The sequence below is a fragment of the Mytilus californianus genome, unplaced genomic scaffold (assembly GCF_021869535.1).
Source record: "Mytilus californianus isolate M0D057914Y unplaced genomic scaffold, xbMytCali1.0.p SCAF_12, whole genome shotgun sequence".
NCBI lineage: Eukaryota > Metazoa > Mollusca > Bivalvia > Mytilida > Mytilidae > Mytilus > Mytilus californianus.
In genome coordinates this window covers 57,982,442-58,001,332 of record NW_026262604.1, presented here as the reverse complement: position 1 = coordinate 58,001,332, position 18,891 = coordinate 57,982,442, and the positions used below count along the sequence as shown (strand labels likewise).

Here is an 18,891-nt window from a genome sequence, read left to right as displayed (position 1 = left end):
GACTTTTACATGTGAATAACTTCTGTTTTATTTTGTTACCAGGTTGCTGTTCCTTTGATGTGAAAATGTATATACAAAACTCCTGAATGATTAATTTTATTTTAACCTCTGGTTTATGGTGAAAAAGCTGTTAAAGACTAAGTGATTGGTGCATATATTATCTTTTTTCATGCTGGGTTTCTTTCTGATATTTATGTAACATGTACTTTTACTCATATGTATATGATTGATTGATGTTTAATGCCACTTTCAGCGCTATTGGCTATTTCATGGCGGTCAGTTTTTATTGGTGAAGGAAGCCAGAGTGCCCTGAGAGAACCCCTGTCCTTACGGTAGGAAAATTGACAATCCTAGTCAATTAAGATTAGAGTCGAACACAATTGGCACATGCTGGATTCAAACTCACAACCTCAGTTTTGACAGGCTAATGATATGGTAGATGGACTACTTAGACCAATCGGCCACAAAGGTCCCCAAATATTTTTATGATAAGGCTTATTTTTGTTCTCGTACTAGGAACAACAATACTATTTATTTTATAAAAATTATTTCCATACTCTGTGTATACCTTACAACAAAATTATTTTTATTTTACCTGTGTATGTATTTTATTTGGTGACATTTTGTCCAAGGTAATGGTTGTCTTTCTGACATTGTTTTACATCTAACCCCCTTGTTTTATTAATTTTGTATTTACATTGTGTCATAGATCAAATTTATTCGTTCAGTGTATGTTCACTTGTTTTGGTTAGTATGTCTTTTGATTGAGTTAAGGCATTTCAATTGATATTTTATAGTGTGTCTTTCTATGTTGTGATGTTACACTATTGTTTCAGGAAGAGTGAAGGTTGGCGCTTATTAAAACGTTCAAACCCACTGCAATTGTTTGCACCTGTCCTAAGTCAGGAACCTGATGTTCAGTAGTTGTCGTTTGTTGATGTGGTTCATAAGTGTTTCTCGTTTTTTATATAGAATAGACCGTTGGTTTTTCTGTTTGAATGGTTTGACATGTCATTTTTGGGGGCCCTTTATAGCTTGCTGTTCGGTGTGAGCCAAAGCTCTCTGTTGAAGGCCTTCTTTGACCTATAATGGTTTACTTTTACAAATTGTGACTTGGATGAAGAGTTCTCTCATTGGCACTCATACCACATCTTCTTATATCTAATTATTAATCTTAAACAACAAACTCCATCAACAAAACGTTTTATTGATATGTATTGCACCACTGCAGCAAAAAGCTTGCAGTTAAATTTTGGTTGACAACATTGGTATTTTAATAAAGGCACTTCATAAAATAAATCATTGAAGAAATCGGTTTTTATGATCGCTTACATAAAGATTTCTTTTAAAATTTTGTTTTTTTAGAATAAATTTATAAAATGTAGTTCTAATCATCTAACTAATTTTAGTATTCAACATGTTCAAAAGAAGGAAAACAAAAAAATGTAAAACAAACCCAAAAAAATCCAAGAAATAGAACTAAGATAAGGTTTGAAAAATTCATGTGGACATTGGTCTCAATTTATCCACTATGAAAATCAAACAATTGTTACTTAAGGTAAAAAATATATAAAATAAACCATTTATAAACTGTCTGCAAGAGCCAATATTTCAAGAATAATTTTTATGAATCATTTTGTAATGAATGAAAATAATAATAATGAGTTATGAAACATGAGTACAATGTAACACTATTTAAAACAGTGTAAAACAGTCTACAAAACTATATCAATATGTAACTTTGTTGTTATGGTTTTAAATGCCAAAACAATAACGGAAGAACAAAGGGTAAAATTATTTATCAATAATTAAAGTACAGATATCAGAAAAATCCAAATCGAGATAATTTTTTGTTACCTCCCTTGATCTGGTCTTGATGCATATAAATGTGCCAAATTTTAGAATAAAGACCTGTATTAGATTAGATTTTAAATTCTTAATTCTTTTTTAATCCTGCACTTTTTAGGACTGATTTCAAAAGTACTGTATTCTATATCAACAAAATTACATATATTTACCTAAATCTTCAAAACAAATTTGTGTATTTCATACTACCACAATAACAGCAGAAAATGAGTGTTCAATCCACACCCCAATTTACCCCCCTATCCCTACAGACATCCACACACAATCATATATACATCTATTGTACAATAGAGCTTGATTCAGTATCTCGTGTGACTACATTTACATCACTTAAGAATTTTAGAAGGCGAGACCAGTGACTCGTAATTTTTTACCATGGTGAGTTCAACATTAAAAAAGAAATTTTGATGCATCTCTGGACTCCATGATGATGAGTCCAGAGAGATTTTCATGAGAACAAGAGTCACAAACTCACTTTAGTTCTTTCTAAGGCCAAATTTTTTAAAAGAATGTCAACCCTCTTCATTGGTATACACTGAGTTTGTGAAGGACCACAGTCTGATGATCAAACTGGTAAAATGATTGCCCAACCAGCAAAAGACAATTCTCAAGGACTAAATGTCAGATGGAAAATTTAAATTGTAAGTTATATAATTATTGATTGTTTAAAATCAAAAGACACCAATCACTACTTTGGATATACATGTACCTTATTTTCTGTGCATGTGAAAATACATAAATCATAAAAAATCAGTTAACAACAAACATGTAAAATCCTAATGTAAACATATCATTTCTTCATATCAATAGTATTTATATTTTTTTATTATTGATTGATTGTTTTTCTTTATGTCCTGGGACTCATTTCACAAACAATCTTACAAGAGTATTCATGAACATTTCAGTATAATTTATGATCAATTTGTGTCGTATGATTTTTTTTGTGAAAAGAGCCCCAGGGCTTCTGTTTTATGAATAAATTTGATAAGTTATTAAAAAATCATCTCTTTCCACATTTTTAGAGAAAAATATATTATCATGTAATGTCAAGGTGCATCTTTTTTATGCAAACCATAACAGACGATATGTACTAACATATCTAACCCTGATTTACAAGCTAAAAAGTCTTTTCAAACCAATAATTATAAACTTGTTAATAACAATATCATTACCTCATGTGAAAATAAATACAAATAAACTGCTTATTTACAACTTGCCATACACACAAATGTTCAACTTGACAAATACACATGTACATCAAGACAAATACACATGTACATCAGGACAAATACACATGTACATCAGGACAAACACACAGACATTAATCCTACACTAGCGGTACCGTTACCTCAGCGGAATGAACAAAGTTCTTGAAAGACATACAAATATAAAACAATGAGACGTCTATTTGTCCTCGACATTAAATCAGGAGTATGCACTGACAAAATTGGGATTTTTTTATAAATTACTGTTAATTTTTAATTTTCAATTTTATTCTAATTATTAGCTGTGCAGTGAGACATAATCTACCCTAATTATGAAACTGTCCTTGTTTTATATTGTGGTTGTTTCATGTTTGTTTGTGGGTGTTTAACACCATATTAAGCTACTCTGGCTATAACATTAGTCAGTACTTCTTGGTACATTAACAACAAAATACTGCAAGACCTCACTTATTTTCTAACACAAATAATTCTGCATTTATTAAAGAAAATGCATATACATAAAAACCTGACAAATTAATGATATCAAATCCCTGCATATGACCTACTTTCATTCTACTTAATGACTGAAATGCTTTTTCTCAAAAATATATATAATTTGTGATATTAATCATATTAATGATGAGATGAATTTAAATGATAACTATTTTATGAGTGATTCTTGTAAAAATAAATAAAAAATGCATAGTTTAACTCTGGATTACGAACACTATTTTCAATGCAAAATTAACAATCATTAAATGCTATACCAGGAATGGCATTTAATATTAAACATGTACATTTGTAATTAATGATTATTCATATGAATACAACGAAAACTTGAGCAAATTTGATGGACAATCATGAATAGCAGTCAATAATTTGAGCAAATAAATTTGAACACATGTAATATTCTTTGGAACCTCAATTTGATATGGCACAGTCTAATATGGCAATACTTCACAAAAATGTTTGGACACACCAAGTCCTAATAAAATACATGTGTTTCCGCTAACCCAGCTTACTGAAATTTAAGTGCCTATTCTAAGAGAGTTTGGCCATTCAAAAAAGCACTTTAACATTAAAGTCAGATTGTACCCTGTAAAAAGTGGAAAAGAAATATGATTCCCTACCACAACTCATTTTTCACAGTATCATATGTTAGCGGAAACAGCAGTATCTTTTTTTCTTGACCTAAGTCTTCTAAACGATACAAAAATTTCATTCAATATCTTATTGATATATTATAATTATAAATTATACCTCACATAATCTGGAGTGGATTATCTATCTTTGGTATTATTTCATATTATCTCCCCTTATAAAAGAGAGCTTCTGTAAACTATTTTGCTATTGCTGTTTTTCTATGCAAAAAAGAGTACAAGATTAATATTTACATTTATTTACAATCTAATCTAAACATACTATGCTTAATATTTTAAATGGACCTTTTCTATTTGCTGTTAATAGAACTTTATAAAATTCAGGTGGTCGGAGTGTAAGAGTGTAAAAGTTTTATTTAGGACCAAGACAACTTCTGACAAAAAATCAGTCTGGAATGTAACTTAATTCAGATATTTGGTAAAAAATTGATTTTAGTGATTTTCTTAATTATACATGTTATATTAACAATCTTTTAATAATATATTTTAGTTGTTTTTATTTTTTTTTTTAATTGCCAATTCTTGTTTTCATTTGTCTCCCTTACTAATTTTTTTCCATTATAATCAAAGATTGTTCCCATGTGGATTGATATCTTTCCTTTTCTAATTGAAAAAAGTTGTTCTGTGTCACTGTAGATCAAGAACCATCTTTGGTCTCAAATATTATGCCCTTGCTAATAAATCGGTAATCAAATTGCAATTATCTTCCAAATTTTTTATCAAAATCATTTAAAATAGATCATTACTTTGAAGATAGTAAAGAAAAAAGAACTTAAGCTGACAAGCAGATGAGAGAATTTCAGTGAAGAAATTACATTTGAAATATAGTCAAATCTAAAATTGGCCATACATTTTCATTATAATGGAACCTTTTATCATAAAGAAATATAGAGTTGCACCCCCTGAAATTTCAAATTTTATAAACACTGGTTTAGTTATTTTACCTTTATAACCATGATAACAAAAAGTAATCAAAAATATTTAATTATTATTTTCTAATTTAAAAAAAAAAAAAAAAATCAGTTGCGTCTGGTGGGGGTGCTGGGGCCTGACTGATTCTATGCTTGTTAATTTATCTTTGTATTATCATATTATAAAAAAAATTAAAAAATATACTTTTAACCCATGTTTATATAAATACAAAATATATATGTGCAGCCATCAGCTGTTATTTTCAGTATTTTGGATCATAAATCTTTGAACTCTGAATTGAAAAAGAAGGTTAAAATTTAAATTACTTAAGTATGTCATGTATCAGGAATAACTGAAAAACACCTGAAATCCTAACTATAACAATATTATAACATTCAACAGTTGAAAAAATTATATATGCAATACTCATTTATAATGGCAAAAACACCAAAAATCAATTTCAACATTTTAAAATGTAAACAATATAAAAAATAAATTATAAATAACCGGCTTTTGCAATGGAATGATTCATTATGCTGCCATTTTGAATTGGGCTTCCTCTTGGGTAATCAAGAGGCCCACTGTCTTTGGTTATGTTAAATGGAAATGGAAGACTAGTTTTCAATGGAGTTCCTGATGGAGTCTGCCTAACTAAAGGGAGATCATTTGAGTCTGAATTATGTTGGTATCCATTTGGAATACCTCTCTGGTTTTTCATCTGTTCGGAAGCACTGTGCATCATCATTCCTTGTGCAGCCATGACATTTGCAGCTAGCGCCATCTGCATTTGCTGGAGTTGAAGAAAATACATCTGTTGAGCCTCTGCTGCCATTGGCTGTATCATCTGAGGATATTTTGATTGGTCGGCTGACTGTTCTTCTATCATTTCCACGGTATCTTGAGATTTCTTTTTCTGACGGGATGCGTATCTTTTTCTTTTCTTTGGTGGCATCACAATTTCCACTTTTGTCTCTTCTACTAGGCAATTATCTTTAGGAATGAGTTGTTCCTTCAATATGTTTTCAGACGACACTATTCTTGGTGATAATGCTGAAGATGTAAGCTTATTATTAGGCTCCAGATTTTCAGAAGCAGAATTACTCCTCGATCGGTAGTCACCTTCACTCAGTGAATCACCAGACTGACTTATGGGAGAATATCTGTCATTACACTTCTCTTGTACTTTGTCACCATGGTAACTGGTATTAAGTTTCTTCTCTTCATTATGGTCTTGATTAACAGAGTTATTTTCATCATATGGAGGAGCATAATCTGGAATTCTGGGTAGAGAACTCTCCTTTAAGCATTGTTCATCATAGGGTATGCCAGAGTTAGGACTATTGAGATATCGTCTCTCTGACAAGGATGAGGCTAACGAGAAGCTAGTTTTGTCTGAAGCATTATCATCAGATTCACAACTTTCTGACTTCTTATCGTGTAAATTATCGTGAGTATTTACCTCTTCTGTGTACTGTTTGTGTTGATGAAATAAATTTTCAACTTCTTTAAGACTCTTCTCCACGATCTCTGTGACGTCTAAAGGTGTTGGTTGCAACATTTGTAGGGGTTCCGTCTGATTTATTTTCTGTTCACACAATTTACTTCCAATGGATTTAATATTCTTCTGCTCTTTGTTAACCGGTAATTCTTGTACACGTTTTAGTGTCTTTTCCCCTACAGAGCTTGAAAGTTCTGATTCCTCCTCTGAAACATCCTCCACTTCTGCACCAGGTCCCTCCAGCATTGAGCTTTCAGATAATTGCATTTCATTTTCAACAGTTACTTCCCCTGAATGAACTTCCTCCAATGAGTCCTTTCCTCTTTTGATGTTGTTGTTAACAGCATCTGATATTTTCTCATCACTGGAATCAATGGATGGTGAGGATATTGGAGAATCACCAGATTGTTTTAATTTATCAAGTATCGGCGCTAACGATTCGTGTATCATTGCTTCTGTAACACCCGGTTGCTCTGTGTGCTGACGAATATGTTTGTATAAATGACTTGTCTGGGCAAATTCCTTCTTGCATATTTTACAAATGTATGGCTTGTTTGTGCTGTGCATACGAGAATGAATAGTCAGATGATGACGATGTATGAATGACTTGTCACAAACTTCACATTTAAAAGGACGAATTCCGCTGTGCATTTTCTTATGTTGACGTAACACACAGGCTTTACTGAATGACTTACCACACACATCACATGTATGTAATTCCTCAGCACTATGTGTTTTAACATGTTTTTGTAATTCTGCGTTGTCACTAAATGCTGTGTTACACACTCCACATTTGTATGTCCTCTCACCAGTATGTGAGCCCATGTGCATCTCTAAATAAAAAACTTCATTGAATGAGCGACCACACAGATGACACTTGTAATTTTTACCATTATGAACACGAAGATGACGACGTAAATTGTTATATTGACTAAATTCACGGTCACACTGCTCACATTTATATGGCATACTTCCTGTATGAGTATTTCTCATGTGTCTTTGAAGTTCGTAGCTATCACTAAATTCCTTGTCACAAATTCCACATGAACATACTTTAGATTCGTGAGTTTTCATGTGGTTGTGGAAATTTCCAACTTGTGAAAACTTTCTGCTACATGTTTTACACTCGTAGATTTCAACAACGTCCTTTTGTTTACTAGTATTTTCGCTATTTCTGGATGTTGATCTAGACTTACTTCCAGAATTTCTCCTTACTGGTCCCACTTTACTGTGTTGTAAGTTTAAGTTAGGGTTGTAAGGCAGTGTAGGATTCATGGAATTCGGGAAAGAGTCAATAGGTAGTGGAAATCTACCTTCAGACATACCACTAATAGTAGCAGGTGGCATGAAAGAATTCGGTGGCATCATCATATAAGGAGAGAATCCGAATGGCACTGGAAAATTACCCAGCATCCCCATGTTTGGCATTGGTGGAATCATGTTCAATAAGGATTGATTATCCATTGGTGAGTTATAATATGGTGGATAACCACTAGTGTCACCTGGTTTAGAAAGTTCGGCAAAATGAGTATTATTTCTTTGTGGGGATTTGGACCTGAAGTCTAATGGTTGCCTTTCACTGGATGGAACCTTATCATAAGTCCTCATTTCAGTATAATTTTCTGGACCGATTGATGAATGTTGTGTTTCACATTTGTTATGTGCTGATTGAGAGTTGTAAGTGCCATTATATGAGTTTTGCTTTCCATTTTCAACGTGATGAGACAGCGGAGGATTTGATTGCTTGGTTCTAGATACTTCATCATGATCATTTTCTGGAGTATTTTCATGTTGTGTATCTATAACTAACTTATCACTATCTTCATTATCGGATTCAACGACATCGTTATTGACACTTGACGAAACTTGATTATATTCTGGCTTAGGTTCGGGTACTACCCTGTTTCTGACAGTCGAAAGATCTAAGGCACCAGATTCTGATACAACAGGCTTTTCCATGAAATGTGTAGAGTCATAACCCACTCGTTGGGAATTAAATGCTGCCATTTTTAAGTCTAATGGCTGAGAGTCAGGTTGAATATTATGCACTTTGTTACCATGATTCATTATTGACGAGTGTTTGTACACATGATGGCACTGTAGGTGATATAATGACGAAAAGTTACTGGAACAAAAACTGCATTTGTAAGTTCCTGAAAAATAAAAAATAAAATAGGTAAATTGCACATTAAACTTTGTCACTTTAATAAATAGATGGCGATTCCTACAAACATTTGACAAAATAACCATTCAATTTTTGAAGTTATTTTCTGCAGAAACCAGTTCAATTCTTTAGAACATATGAAGCCAAAAACATGTATGTTCATTATCAGTGATATTGTTGTCTTTTTTCAAAACTACCTCTACCGTTTTTTATTGGGAAAAATGCATATTTTTTATTGAAATTGGGAAATTTGTATATTTTATTCTAAACACATTTCCGATTTTTTGCCGACCTTTGCAGTCTTTTTTGCACTGTTTTTTCATGTATATTTTGATTGTCAGACATTTTCAACCTGAAAGGTACTTTTCTAAGAGGGGAAAGAAACAGAAGCATTGATGGTACTTAATGCATTGAAAACCACATGTGTTACAAACACCATGATGATTCTGATCATAAACCGGATCTCAAAAGTGCTTTCTAATATCAAAATAATATCATGAATACGATATTTACAATCATTACTACCAATGCCATCACTGTTTGGGGAAAATGTAAAACTTTTTGGGAGGAATTTTAAACCAATTTATTTTAGTGATTGGGAATTTTCTCTAGGGGAAAAAGCCGAATTTCGGCTGTAATTTGAGGCAAACAATATCACTGATTATATCTCAGGCCTCGACAATAACGCTTGTCCGATTGTCCGGTACCAGAGGAAAAAAAGGTCGGACAAGTAAAAGCTATATCAAGCTTGTCCGACGGGACAAATAAAATTATTCTGCAGAAAATAAATTTAATCCAACTTTGATGAACAAAGTAGTTACAAACAAAAAACAAGAAAAGAAGATAAAAACAAGTATTAATTTGACATGTTTACTTGCAAACCGATAATTTTTAACTGGTTCTTTGTCAGGTACTTTTTAATAAATAAAAGGCATACTATTCTCGGAAACCAGTTTTACTGATCCGAATCAGCAATGCGCTTTGTAGAAAAGGTAACTTTACAAGACAGTTCTTCACCAGCTCGGAAACGATTCGGCTCCTAAGTTTAATAGACAGTTTGGCACTGTAGGAGACATATTTAATAGATATGATTAATAGACAGTTTGGCAACGCAGGAGACAATTCGCAGGAGACAATTCGGGACCAGGACAAATCAGTACCTGGTTTCCCACCTTATTCTGTTGCTTTATATTATTATAATAAATACCATACCGGTAATTTTTTTAACAAAAATATTTTTTAAATAAAAATGAAGAAATTATTTACCATAATATTCACAAAATCATATTTGATCATATGTAAAAAGAAACAATACTTGCAATATAGTGACCTATAGTTGTTAATTTCTATGTCATTTGGTCTCTTGCAGAGAGTTGTCTCATTGGCAATCATACATCATCTTCTTTTTTTTATTGATTGCATTTGAATAATCTTTTTTCAACTTAAACAACCAGGATACAAATCCAATGAGTGTACATTGACAGGCCTATCAGACGGTGCCTCATGTGCAGAGTCTGATGAGACTTTGGCATTGATGAAAACTAGAACCTAAGCCCTGTGACATGACTAGATTCAGTTGTTCTCGACTCATATTTTTGAAAAGTATTTCAAAAGATATAAATCAAATTCTGTTCTATTGTTTTAATTCATTTTGTTCCTTGAATCAACTTATAAGGCAAAAAAGTTTATTATTAAGATTTGTTTTGGACAAGTTACAATTTCATTCGGACAAGTAAGTTTTGGGTTGTACTTGTCCTACTGGACAAGTTGCAAAAAAAGTTATTGTAGAGGCCTGTATCTGATAGTATTTTTTTCATGATAAAATCCAAGTTCTGGCTTATAAATTTTCCAAAAAAAATGTCCATGCATTCCATGTCCTATTTTATTCAGTCAACAAGTATTGATAAAAAGCCAAAAAAAAGAATGTGCCCATAGTACACGGATGCCCCACTCGCACTATCATTTTCTATGTTCAGTGGACCATGAAATTGAGGTCGAAACTCTAATTTGGCAATAAAATAAGAAAAATTCGTAAGGGTTCCGTGGAACCCAGTGTCTCACCTACTTTTGCTGTTAATCACAGGCTCAACAAAAATGAGGAAAAAAATTAATAAAAATATTCCTCTCTATACTATCTTTTGATTGTAAGTAGCTTCTGTCCAAGTTTGGTAAAAATCCAGGATAGTTTATGAATCTAATAAATGTTTTAAAAACTTAAACTGCAGACTGTATGTAATGTTAACTGGAAGAAAAACAAAGTCCATTTATAAGAAAAATACGGAAAAAATCGTTCAAAATTTTAACAAAATTTTCTTCTAGATACTAGCTTTTAATCATAAACAAGCTTCTGTCCAAGTTTGGTACAAATCCAGGATAGTTTAAGAAAGTTGTTAAAATTTTAAAAACTTTAACCACAGAGTGAATGTAATGTTAACTGGCAGAAAAACTAAGTCCAATTATAAGTAAAATATGGGAAAAAATGGATTTTTTTTTTTACAAAATTTACTTCTGGATACTATCTTATGATCATAAACAAGCTTCTTTCCAAGTTTGGTAGAAATCCAGGATAGTTTAAGAAAGTTATTAAAATTTCAAAAACTTTAACCACAGAGTGAATGTAATGTTTCTTGGCAGAAAAACTAAGTCCATTTATAAGTAAAATACGGAAAAAATGGATTTTTTTTTTTACAAAATTTACTTTTGAATATTATCTTATGATCATAAACAAGCTTCTGTCCAAGTTTGGTAGAAATCCAGGTTAGTTTAAGAAAGTTATTAAAATTTCAAAAACTTTAACCACAGAGTGAATATTTGTGGACGCCGCCGACGCCGACGGAATGTAGGATCGCTATGTCTGGCTTTTTCGACAAAAGTCGAAGGCTCGACAAAAATCATATCATAGGGAACATGTGTATTAAGTTTCAAGTTGATTGGACTTCAACTTCATCAAAAATTACCTTGACCAAAAACTTTAACCTGAAGCGAGATAGACAGACGAACGTACGGACACACATACCGAAATACATAATGCCCTAGGTGGGGCATAATAATGAAATTTTATCATAAATATTTAAACATGTAAGCTATGCGAAAGATTCAAATTCAATGAACCATGATGAGGTGGAAGGACCATATAATCTTCATGCAAATATTTATACAACTGCATACCAAATATCATCTTAAACTGATCTAATCCCAAACTTTAACAGGTAAATTATACAAAACATTCAAAGCCAAATTAAAATAACCATGACTTAGGGGGCAGAGCTAACTAATCTCTATGGAAATGAAATGTACCAATGCTAATACACATCTACATATAAAATATCATAGACCTACCACTAATGGTTCCTCTTAAACTAACTTATCACAAACTATTACATGTAAATTAAGCCAAAGTTTCAAAGTCAATAGACCATGACTGAGGGGGCGGGACCACATAAACTCCATAGAAATGATATGGCCCAATGCTAACACAACTGCATACCAAATATAACTGACCTTCCACTAGTTGTTTCCCATAAACTGACCTTATCACAAACTGATACATTGTGGACACCTCAGTGTTGACTGGCTAGTGATATAGTAGATCGAATACTTTGACCACTTGGCCACCAAGGCACCGCTGGTAGAAGACAAAGTGTTGCCTAACAATGTTGTCCAAATTTCCTGTAGGTGCACACATTTTTTATAATAGTACAGTGATCTTGACATTTTCAATTTGGTAACTTAAACCCTTATTTGCAACAATTTGATTCAGATGTTTGCTGAACAGCAACTGACTTGTTGATGTTAGATTTGTTTTAAAATACAGGAAAACAACCCATGAAACTTTTGACAAAATTTTGACCTCTTCAAGCATGTCAAGACAATTCAAAATTAGACTTATTTTTGTCTGAGCTGATGAATACTAAATTAGAGTATATAAATCTGACTGTAGATAAATACTATAGGTCATCAGACAGACTTGCTGTTCTGTTTAGGCACTGACTCAACAGTTAGTATTTATGACTTTCCAAACATATGGTCTCATGAGTTGAGAGCACAGAAATCATCTAATATATTATTTTATTTGCCTATCTCTTGAGTTGACCAAGTATTTTTTTAATGAGAGTAAAAGAAACTATTACTGCTGACAGATAGGTTCATTACACATCAGGGGCATTTCAAACAAGTAACGCTTTACCTATAAATACGAGTTATCTTAAAAAGGAGGCTCTTTTAGCATGTTTTAATATGTATATATCATGTATATATATATGTATAAGATACTTTTCAAATAATATTGTTTAGAGGCTCTTTTAAATAATATAACTAATATCATGAATATAAGTTCCTTTTGTGAATATCATAAATTTACAGGTGTCCATTCATAAAGATTTTACTAGCATAAAAACAGAAGACCATGAAGACATACCTGATTCCCTGTCGGATACTGAATCCTGCTGCGAAAATGGTTCACTATTGTCGGTTACCGTACCTCCACTGTCTGGGTTAATTCTGTCTGTAAAATGAAAAAACCATAGTTAAATTTCATAAAATAAAAAGTACACACATAAAGTGTGATTAGTTTAAATTATGTCTTATTCTTAATTCTTGAAACATGTGAAAGTTTCAAGTTTCCTGACACCAAAAAAACTTGAATTGCAAGCATGTATGGAAGAACTTTTGCAATTTCCAATTTGTTCAGTCAATTTTAGTCACAAATTTATGAAATAAAAGTCAGCATCAATAGGATTCATCATTGTTCATTGTCTACTCTTACAATATAAATGATATTTCTTTTTAGCATGGCAATATAAGAGGGTCTGGATTGGGGTCTTTATTTCTGTATCATTTTCATGTTGTATAAAAATAAGAAGATGTGGAATGATTGCCAATGAGACAACTCTCAGCAAGTGACCAAATGACACAAAATTAACAACTATAGGTCAACATATGGCCATCAACAATTAGTAAAACCCATACCACAGTCAGCTATTAAAGGCCCTGAAATGACAAATGTAAATTCAAAGGAGAAAATAAATCTATGTACAAAATAACTACTGAATTACAGGTTCCTGACTTGGGACAGACACATACAGAATGTGACGGGGTAAAACTAGTGTGAAGGCACGCCAACCCTCCCCCTAACCTGGGACACTGGTGTAACAGTACAACATAAGAACAAACTATAAAAATCAGTTAAAAAGGGCTTAACTCATCAGATCAATACAAAGCAAATACATCTAACAACTAGAGCCTCTTAAGAGCCTGTGTCGCTCACATTGGTCTATGTGCATATTCAACAAAGAACTCTTTCCAACATTGTAGACGAGAATAGAATTCATGACAAAAACCTTTTGTTTTGTTGATCTTACAGTGCAAGTGAGACATCTATTCATAAACCAAAGGACACGATGTGGGGATAACTATTAAGTGAGCCCTGTCCAGCTGACATGAATACCTTGCATTGATTTTGTATACTTAATACACTTATTCTTAATAAATGAAAAAAAAATCACATGATAAAAAAAATAGGTTTTAAACAAGGAAATGAGTTCAAGGACAAGGAAAAATGTCCAACAGAAGTTTCAGACCCTAAGGCATCTGTAAAAAATATTTGGATTATCCAGCACTTCTTTCTTCTGATATATAAAGATTTATAAACAAGAATAGTACACGGATGCCACACTCGCACTATCATTTTCTATGTTCATTGGACCGTGAAATTGGGGTCAAAACTCCAATTTGGCATTAAAATTAGAAAGATCATATAATAGGGAACATGTGTACTAAGTTTCAAGTTGATTGGACATTAACTTCATCAAAAACTACCTTGACTAAAAAATTTAATTTGAAGCCGGCACTATCAATTTCTATGTTCAATGGACCATGAAATTGGGGTAAAAACTCTAATTTGGCATTAAAATTAGAAGGATCATATCATAGGGAACATGTGTACTAAGTTTCAAGTTGATTGGACTTCCAACTTCATCAAAAACTACCTTGACCAAAAACTTTAACCTGAAGCGGGTACTATCATTTTCTATGTTCAGTGGACTGTGAAATTGGGGTCAAAACTCTAATTTGGCATTAAAATTAGAAAGATCATACCATAGGGAACATGTGTACTATGTTTCAAGTTGATTGGACTTCAACTTCATCAAAAACTACCTTGACCCAAAACTTTAACCTGAAGCGGGACAGACGGACGAACAAACGGACGCACAGACAGAAAAACACATGCCCCTAGGTGGGGCATAAAAACATGTTTTGTCCTTGCGTAAAATACATTTGGCACTTGCACACAATGATTGTTAATGTTCAAGTGTAGTAATATTTTTATCCTATTAAAATACATTACTTCGTTGGTTAGAAGACATTTATGAATTATACGTTATTTTGTCTTTAAAATCTAAAGGGTTTTTAAAAATATTTTTTTATCATAGTTCCAGACTGTGTACAGTGTATTTGAAAAAGGGGATAAAATGAAAACAGTAAAGAAGCCCTTAGCTATTTGAAGTCGCTGAAACCGGATTACTTGCCTGTTATGTTTGTTTTATTAGTTTACTAATAGATTAAAGGAGGACGGGTTGAAGAGCCATGCCATATATTCATTCGCATGTCCCAAGTCAGAAACCTCGTCAGTTGTTCTCTTATGTTATAATGTCATCTTCTGTTATTTGGGAATCGAGTGTTTATTACAGATGTTTGACTATTTCTGTTTAATTGATTAACAATTGTAATAGACTATGAACGAATTAGAAAAAAGTAAAATCACAAAAATACTGAACTCCGAGGGAAATTAAAAAAATTACCTAATCAAATGGCAAAATCAACAGCTCAAACACATCAAACGTATGGATAATAGAGTGTATAGAGCGTAACATCTTATATAGATTCCTGTCTTTTGTTGAAGACTGTATATTGCTTAGGCCTTTTTGTTACTTTTGACGCTGGGTTGCAGTCTCATTGATGTATACCCAAAATCTACTTTTATTATGGCACTCTCAACAGAGTTGGGGTGACATATAGTTATTCTACGTTTCAATTTTCTTATTTTTATTTTTATTCCACTTTTTTGTCCAACTTATATCTTGGAATTGAATGAACAAATTTGAATGGAACTATACAAAAATGTTAACCAGCTTGTGAAAATTTGCAATCGGATATTGCATTTTCAAGATGCTACCCTTGGTATGGAAACCGAAAAAATGAGAAAAAAAAATTTATTATAATTAAATCTTTTAATATAAGACCTAACTGAATGAAACTTTATGGAAATGTCACCTGGTATCCCTAGATGCGCAGACAGTATTTAGAAATTCCGAAATGGCCACCACTGTCATGGAAACAGGGAGAAAGTTTAACATTAAACCTATGGGAAAATACATTAAAGCAGCATTGTCTTAAAGAATATTACATCAAACACAAAATGGGCCGTCGTAAACGTTAAGGGAGATAACTACAACCATAGAATAGCTTGTGATTTATGTTTTCACTTATAGTTATGATTTTATATGTAATAATACTAAATTGATTTGTAAAGAGATTTTTGTTTCTCTAATTTTTGTGCTATTTTCACATCTCTTTACCAGTGTGAGAAAAATGATTATATGGGAGAATCAAGCAAACATCTGTGGAAAATCCCCCCTCCCTCCTGCTGTTTCAATAAACAAGAAGTTCAAGGTTTAGTTTTTTAGATTTCCTGTGCAGAGTCTGAAATTTGTAGTGACTTTTTATCAAGAAGTGTTTAACAAAAACATATATATATATATATATATATATATATATATATATTATTAATCATTTAAATAGTGATTTTTACTGGGAGAATCTTGCAAAAGAATTTATCACTTGGTAATACTGATTTACAAAAAAATTGAAGGTTTGAAGGTCTTTGGTGGAATTTTTTAAAAATCATTCTTGAATTTTTTATAAAGTACAATGAAATGAAATAAATTATACTTTATAAAAGGAAACAGACCAACAACAAAAACAACTCCAGCAAGGTACAGCAGAAATAAAGTTACAACTGTCCAAATTAAGTCGATCTTGGTCCATTAAATGCTTCAGTAGTTCATATTGTGCTTAATATTATCTATTTTAACAGATCTATGCAAGCCAGACTAAAGTCTGGTTTTCATGGTGGATGTTGCATTGATTTTTTAACAGATTATTTGAAAATTGCCCTTATTCTATATAAAGCTTCAGAGGTAGTAATTATTATGGTAGGGCAAACATTATATATACATAGACTAGCTTACTTCCAGCATCATAGCAGACACAAAAGGAAGGTAGGAAAAGGTACACTGTGCAGGTAAAACAGTTTTTCTGCAGCCCACCACTAGGTGGGGGCATCATCTGTGTCCTATGGACACATTCTCCATTAATTTCTTAAATATTTTACAATTAAGATAATCATGACACTATATAAGGATTTTTAATTGAGCTTGATGGAAATTGTCTGGACTTATACAGTGCTAAACCAAAATATTTCTATAAAATGTGATAGGGTGGCATAAAAGAGATTCTTTTCAGAGGATGGGGGTAGTCAGTACAAATTTCTTAAACTACATCATGTTCATATTGATAAAACCACAAAAATTCAACATGATCAATGATGCAAACAAAAACTTTGATTAGAGTTGCAGACTTCTATCATGTCTATAGATTGAATAGCAAAAAGAAAATGTGCATTCAAAAATTTCAGGAGTACAAATACTTTTTTCTGAAGCATCTTTATCATGTTTATACACAGGCACTAGACGTTCTATCAATAATAATAAAATATGGGCAATAGAGTCTGTGCTTTATATTTGGTTTAATTTTTCAATACGTTAAAAAATATAGAAAAAAGTAATTATTTAAGGAAAAAAAAAGATATTAAAAATACAGTCAATATATCAGTATAATGCAAAACTGCATTAAATAAATTGGAATTGAAATAAAATCAAAAGTAATTTACATGTAATATATGAGGGGCCTGATGGGTTATTTTCGCTATCGTGATCGGCGCATTTTTGCTATCGTGATCCGTTTTTCTACAGATTTAATTTTTTTTTATATTTTCGTGATCCTTGATCATGGAAATTTATTTTCTGTGAATCGTGATTGACAAAAAAATCAACTTGTGAATCGTGATGAGACCCCCCCCCCCCCCCAAATCAGGCCCCTCATATAATTATAAATCATAATAAAACCAAATAAAGGACAAAACAATGAATATAAATATCATTAAAATAATATGTACATAATTTTGTGAGCTCCCCGTGTTTTCTTTTTATTGATATTAAATTAGGTTTACAATAGAAGTTTTCAACTTAAAATAATTTGAAAGTGAAACAATGCAACTTCTTATATTTTTTTCTTTCCAGTGAGTCATTTTATCAAGAAGCGTCTGTTTAAAATTATCTTTTGTCACATATGTTTGGAAATTTAAATAACAAAAAAGGAACAAAAGCTATTGTTCTCATTATTGTGCAGATTAATTATCGCGGTTTATTTGTTTGGAAATATAATTTGGGCGCTAAATTACGGTAATATTTATAAAAAAGTAAATTTATATTTCATTTGCAACGTACTTCACAGTCATGAATGATAAAAACAAGCTTGCATTTATCAAAGTTCAACTCGGGTGATGTACAAACAAAGGGTCTAAAGTTTAGTAAACTTTGTCACATGGCCTTTCAACAGGTAAACAATGCAACTCCGTCAACTATTTTACAAGATTTCAATTGCATGACTTCAATTTTCTTCGTTATAAATTAACCAGTGTGTGAAAAGGCATTTAAACAATATATTTTTGCAACTTTAATAACTATTTCTATCCTAATTTCTTAAATTCATAAAATTTTACCTGTGCAAAACTCCTTTGTCGCGTTCAAAACCAAAGCCATTTTCACCTTTCACCCCAAACTTAATCTGTGTACTGCTGACGCTTTCCGCTTTCAATACATATAATCGATTTCACGAAGCGCTTTCCTGATACACGCAACCACCTGTGAATGATCTATAGACCAATCAAATTAAACTTGATACCAGCGGCGGGAAATACACGATTCTTTGTCCATCAAATATGCAATTAACAGAATCACGGTTGAG

At 32.1% G+C, this 18,891-nt stretch overlaps 1 protein-coding gene across 1 annotated transcript; it reads right to left on the bottom strand.

Annotated features, from left to right (window-relative positions):
* Nucleotides 1-1,191: 1,191 nt before the first annotated feature.
* Nucleotides 1,192-18,746, bottom strand: LOC127722087 (zinc finger protein 236-like). The gene is made up of 3 exons (XM_052228931.1): nucleotides 18,647-18,746; nucleotides 13,223-13,309; nucleotides 1,192-8,794 (listed from the first exon to the last, which is right to left on the bottom strand). The coding sequence occupies exons 1-3, from the start codon at nucleotides 18,684-18,686 to the stop codon at nucleotides 5,640-5,642; spliced, it is 3,282 nt and encodes a 1,093-aa protein (XP_052084891.1). The 5' UTR covers nucleotides 18,687-18,746; the 3' UTR covers nucleotides 1,192-5,639.
* Between the last annotated feature and the right edge of the window lie 145 nt (nucleotides 18,747-18,891).

What these genes read in the sequence shown, in the direction of transcription:
- LOC127722087 (XM_052228931.1), bottom strand. Translation starts at nt 18,686, where the DNA reads ATGGCTTTGGTTTTGAACGCGACAAAGGAGTTTTGCACAG. An exon ending in GACAAAGGAGTTTTGCACAG is followed by an intron (nt 13,310 to 18,646) that starts GTAAAATTTTAT and finishes TTCATTTTACAG; the next exon opens with ACAGAATTAACCCAGACAGT. An exon ending in AGTATCCGACAGGGAATCAG is followed by an intron (nt 8,795 to 13,222) that starts GTATGTCTTCAT and finishes TTTATTTTTCAG; the next exon opens with GAACTTACAAATGCAGTTTT.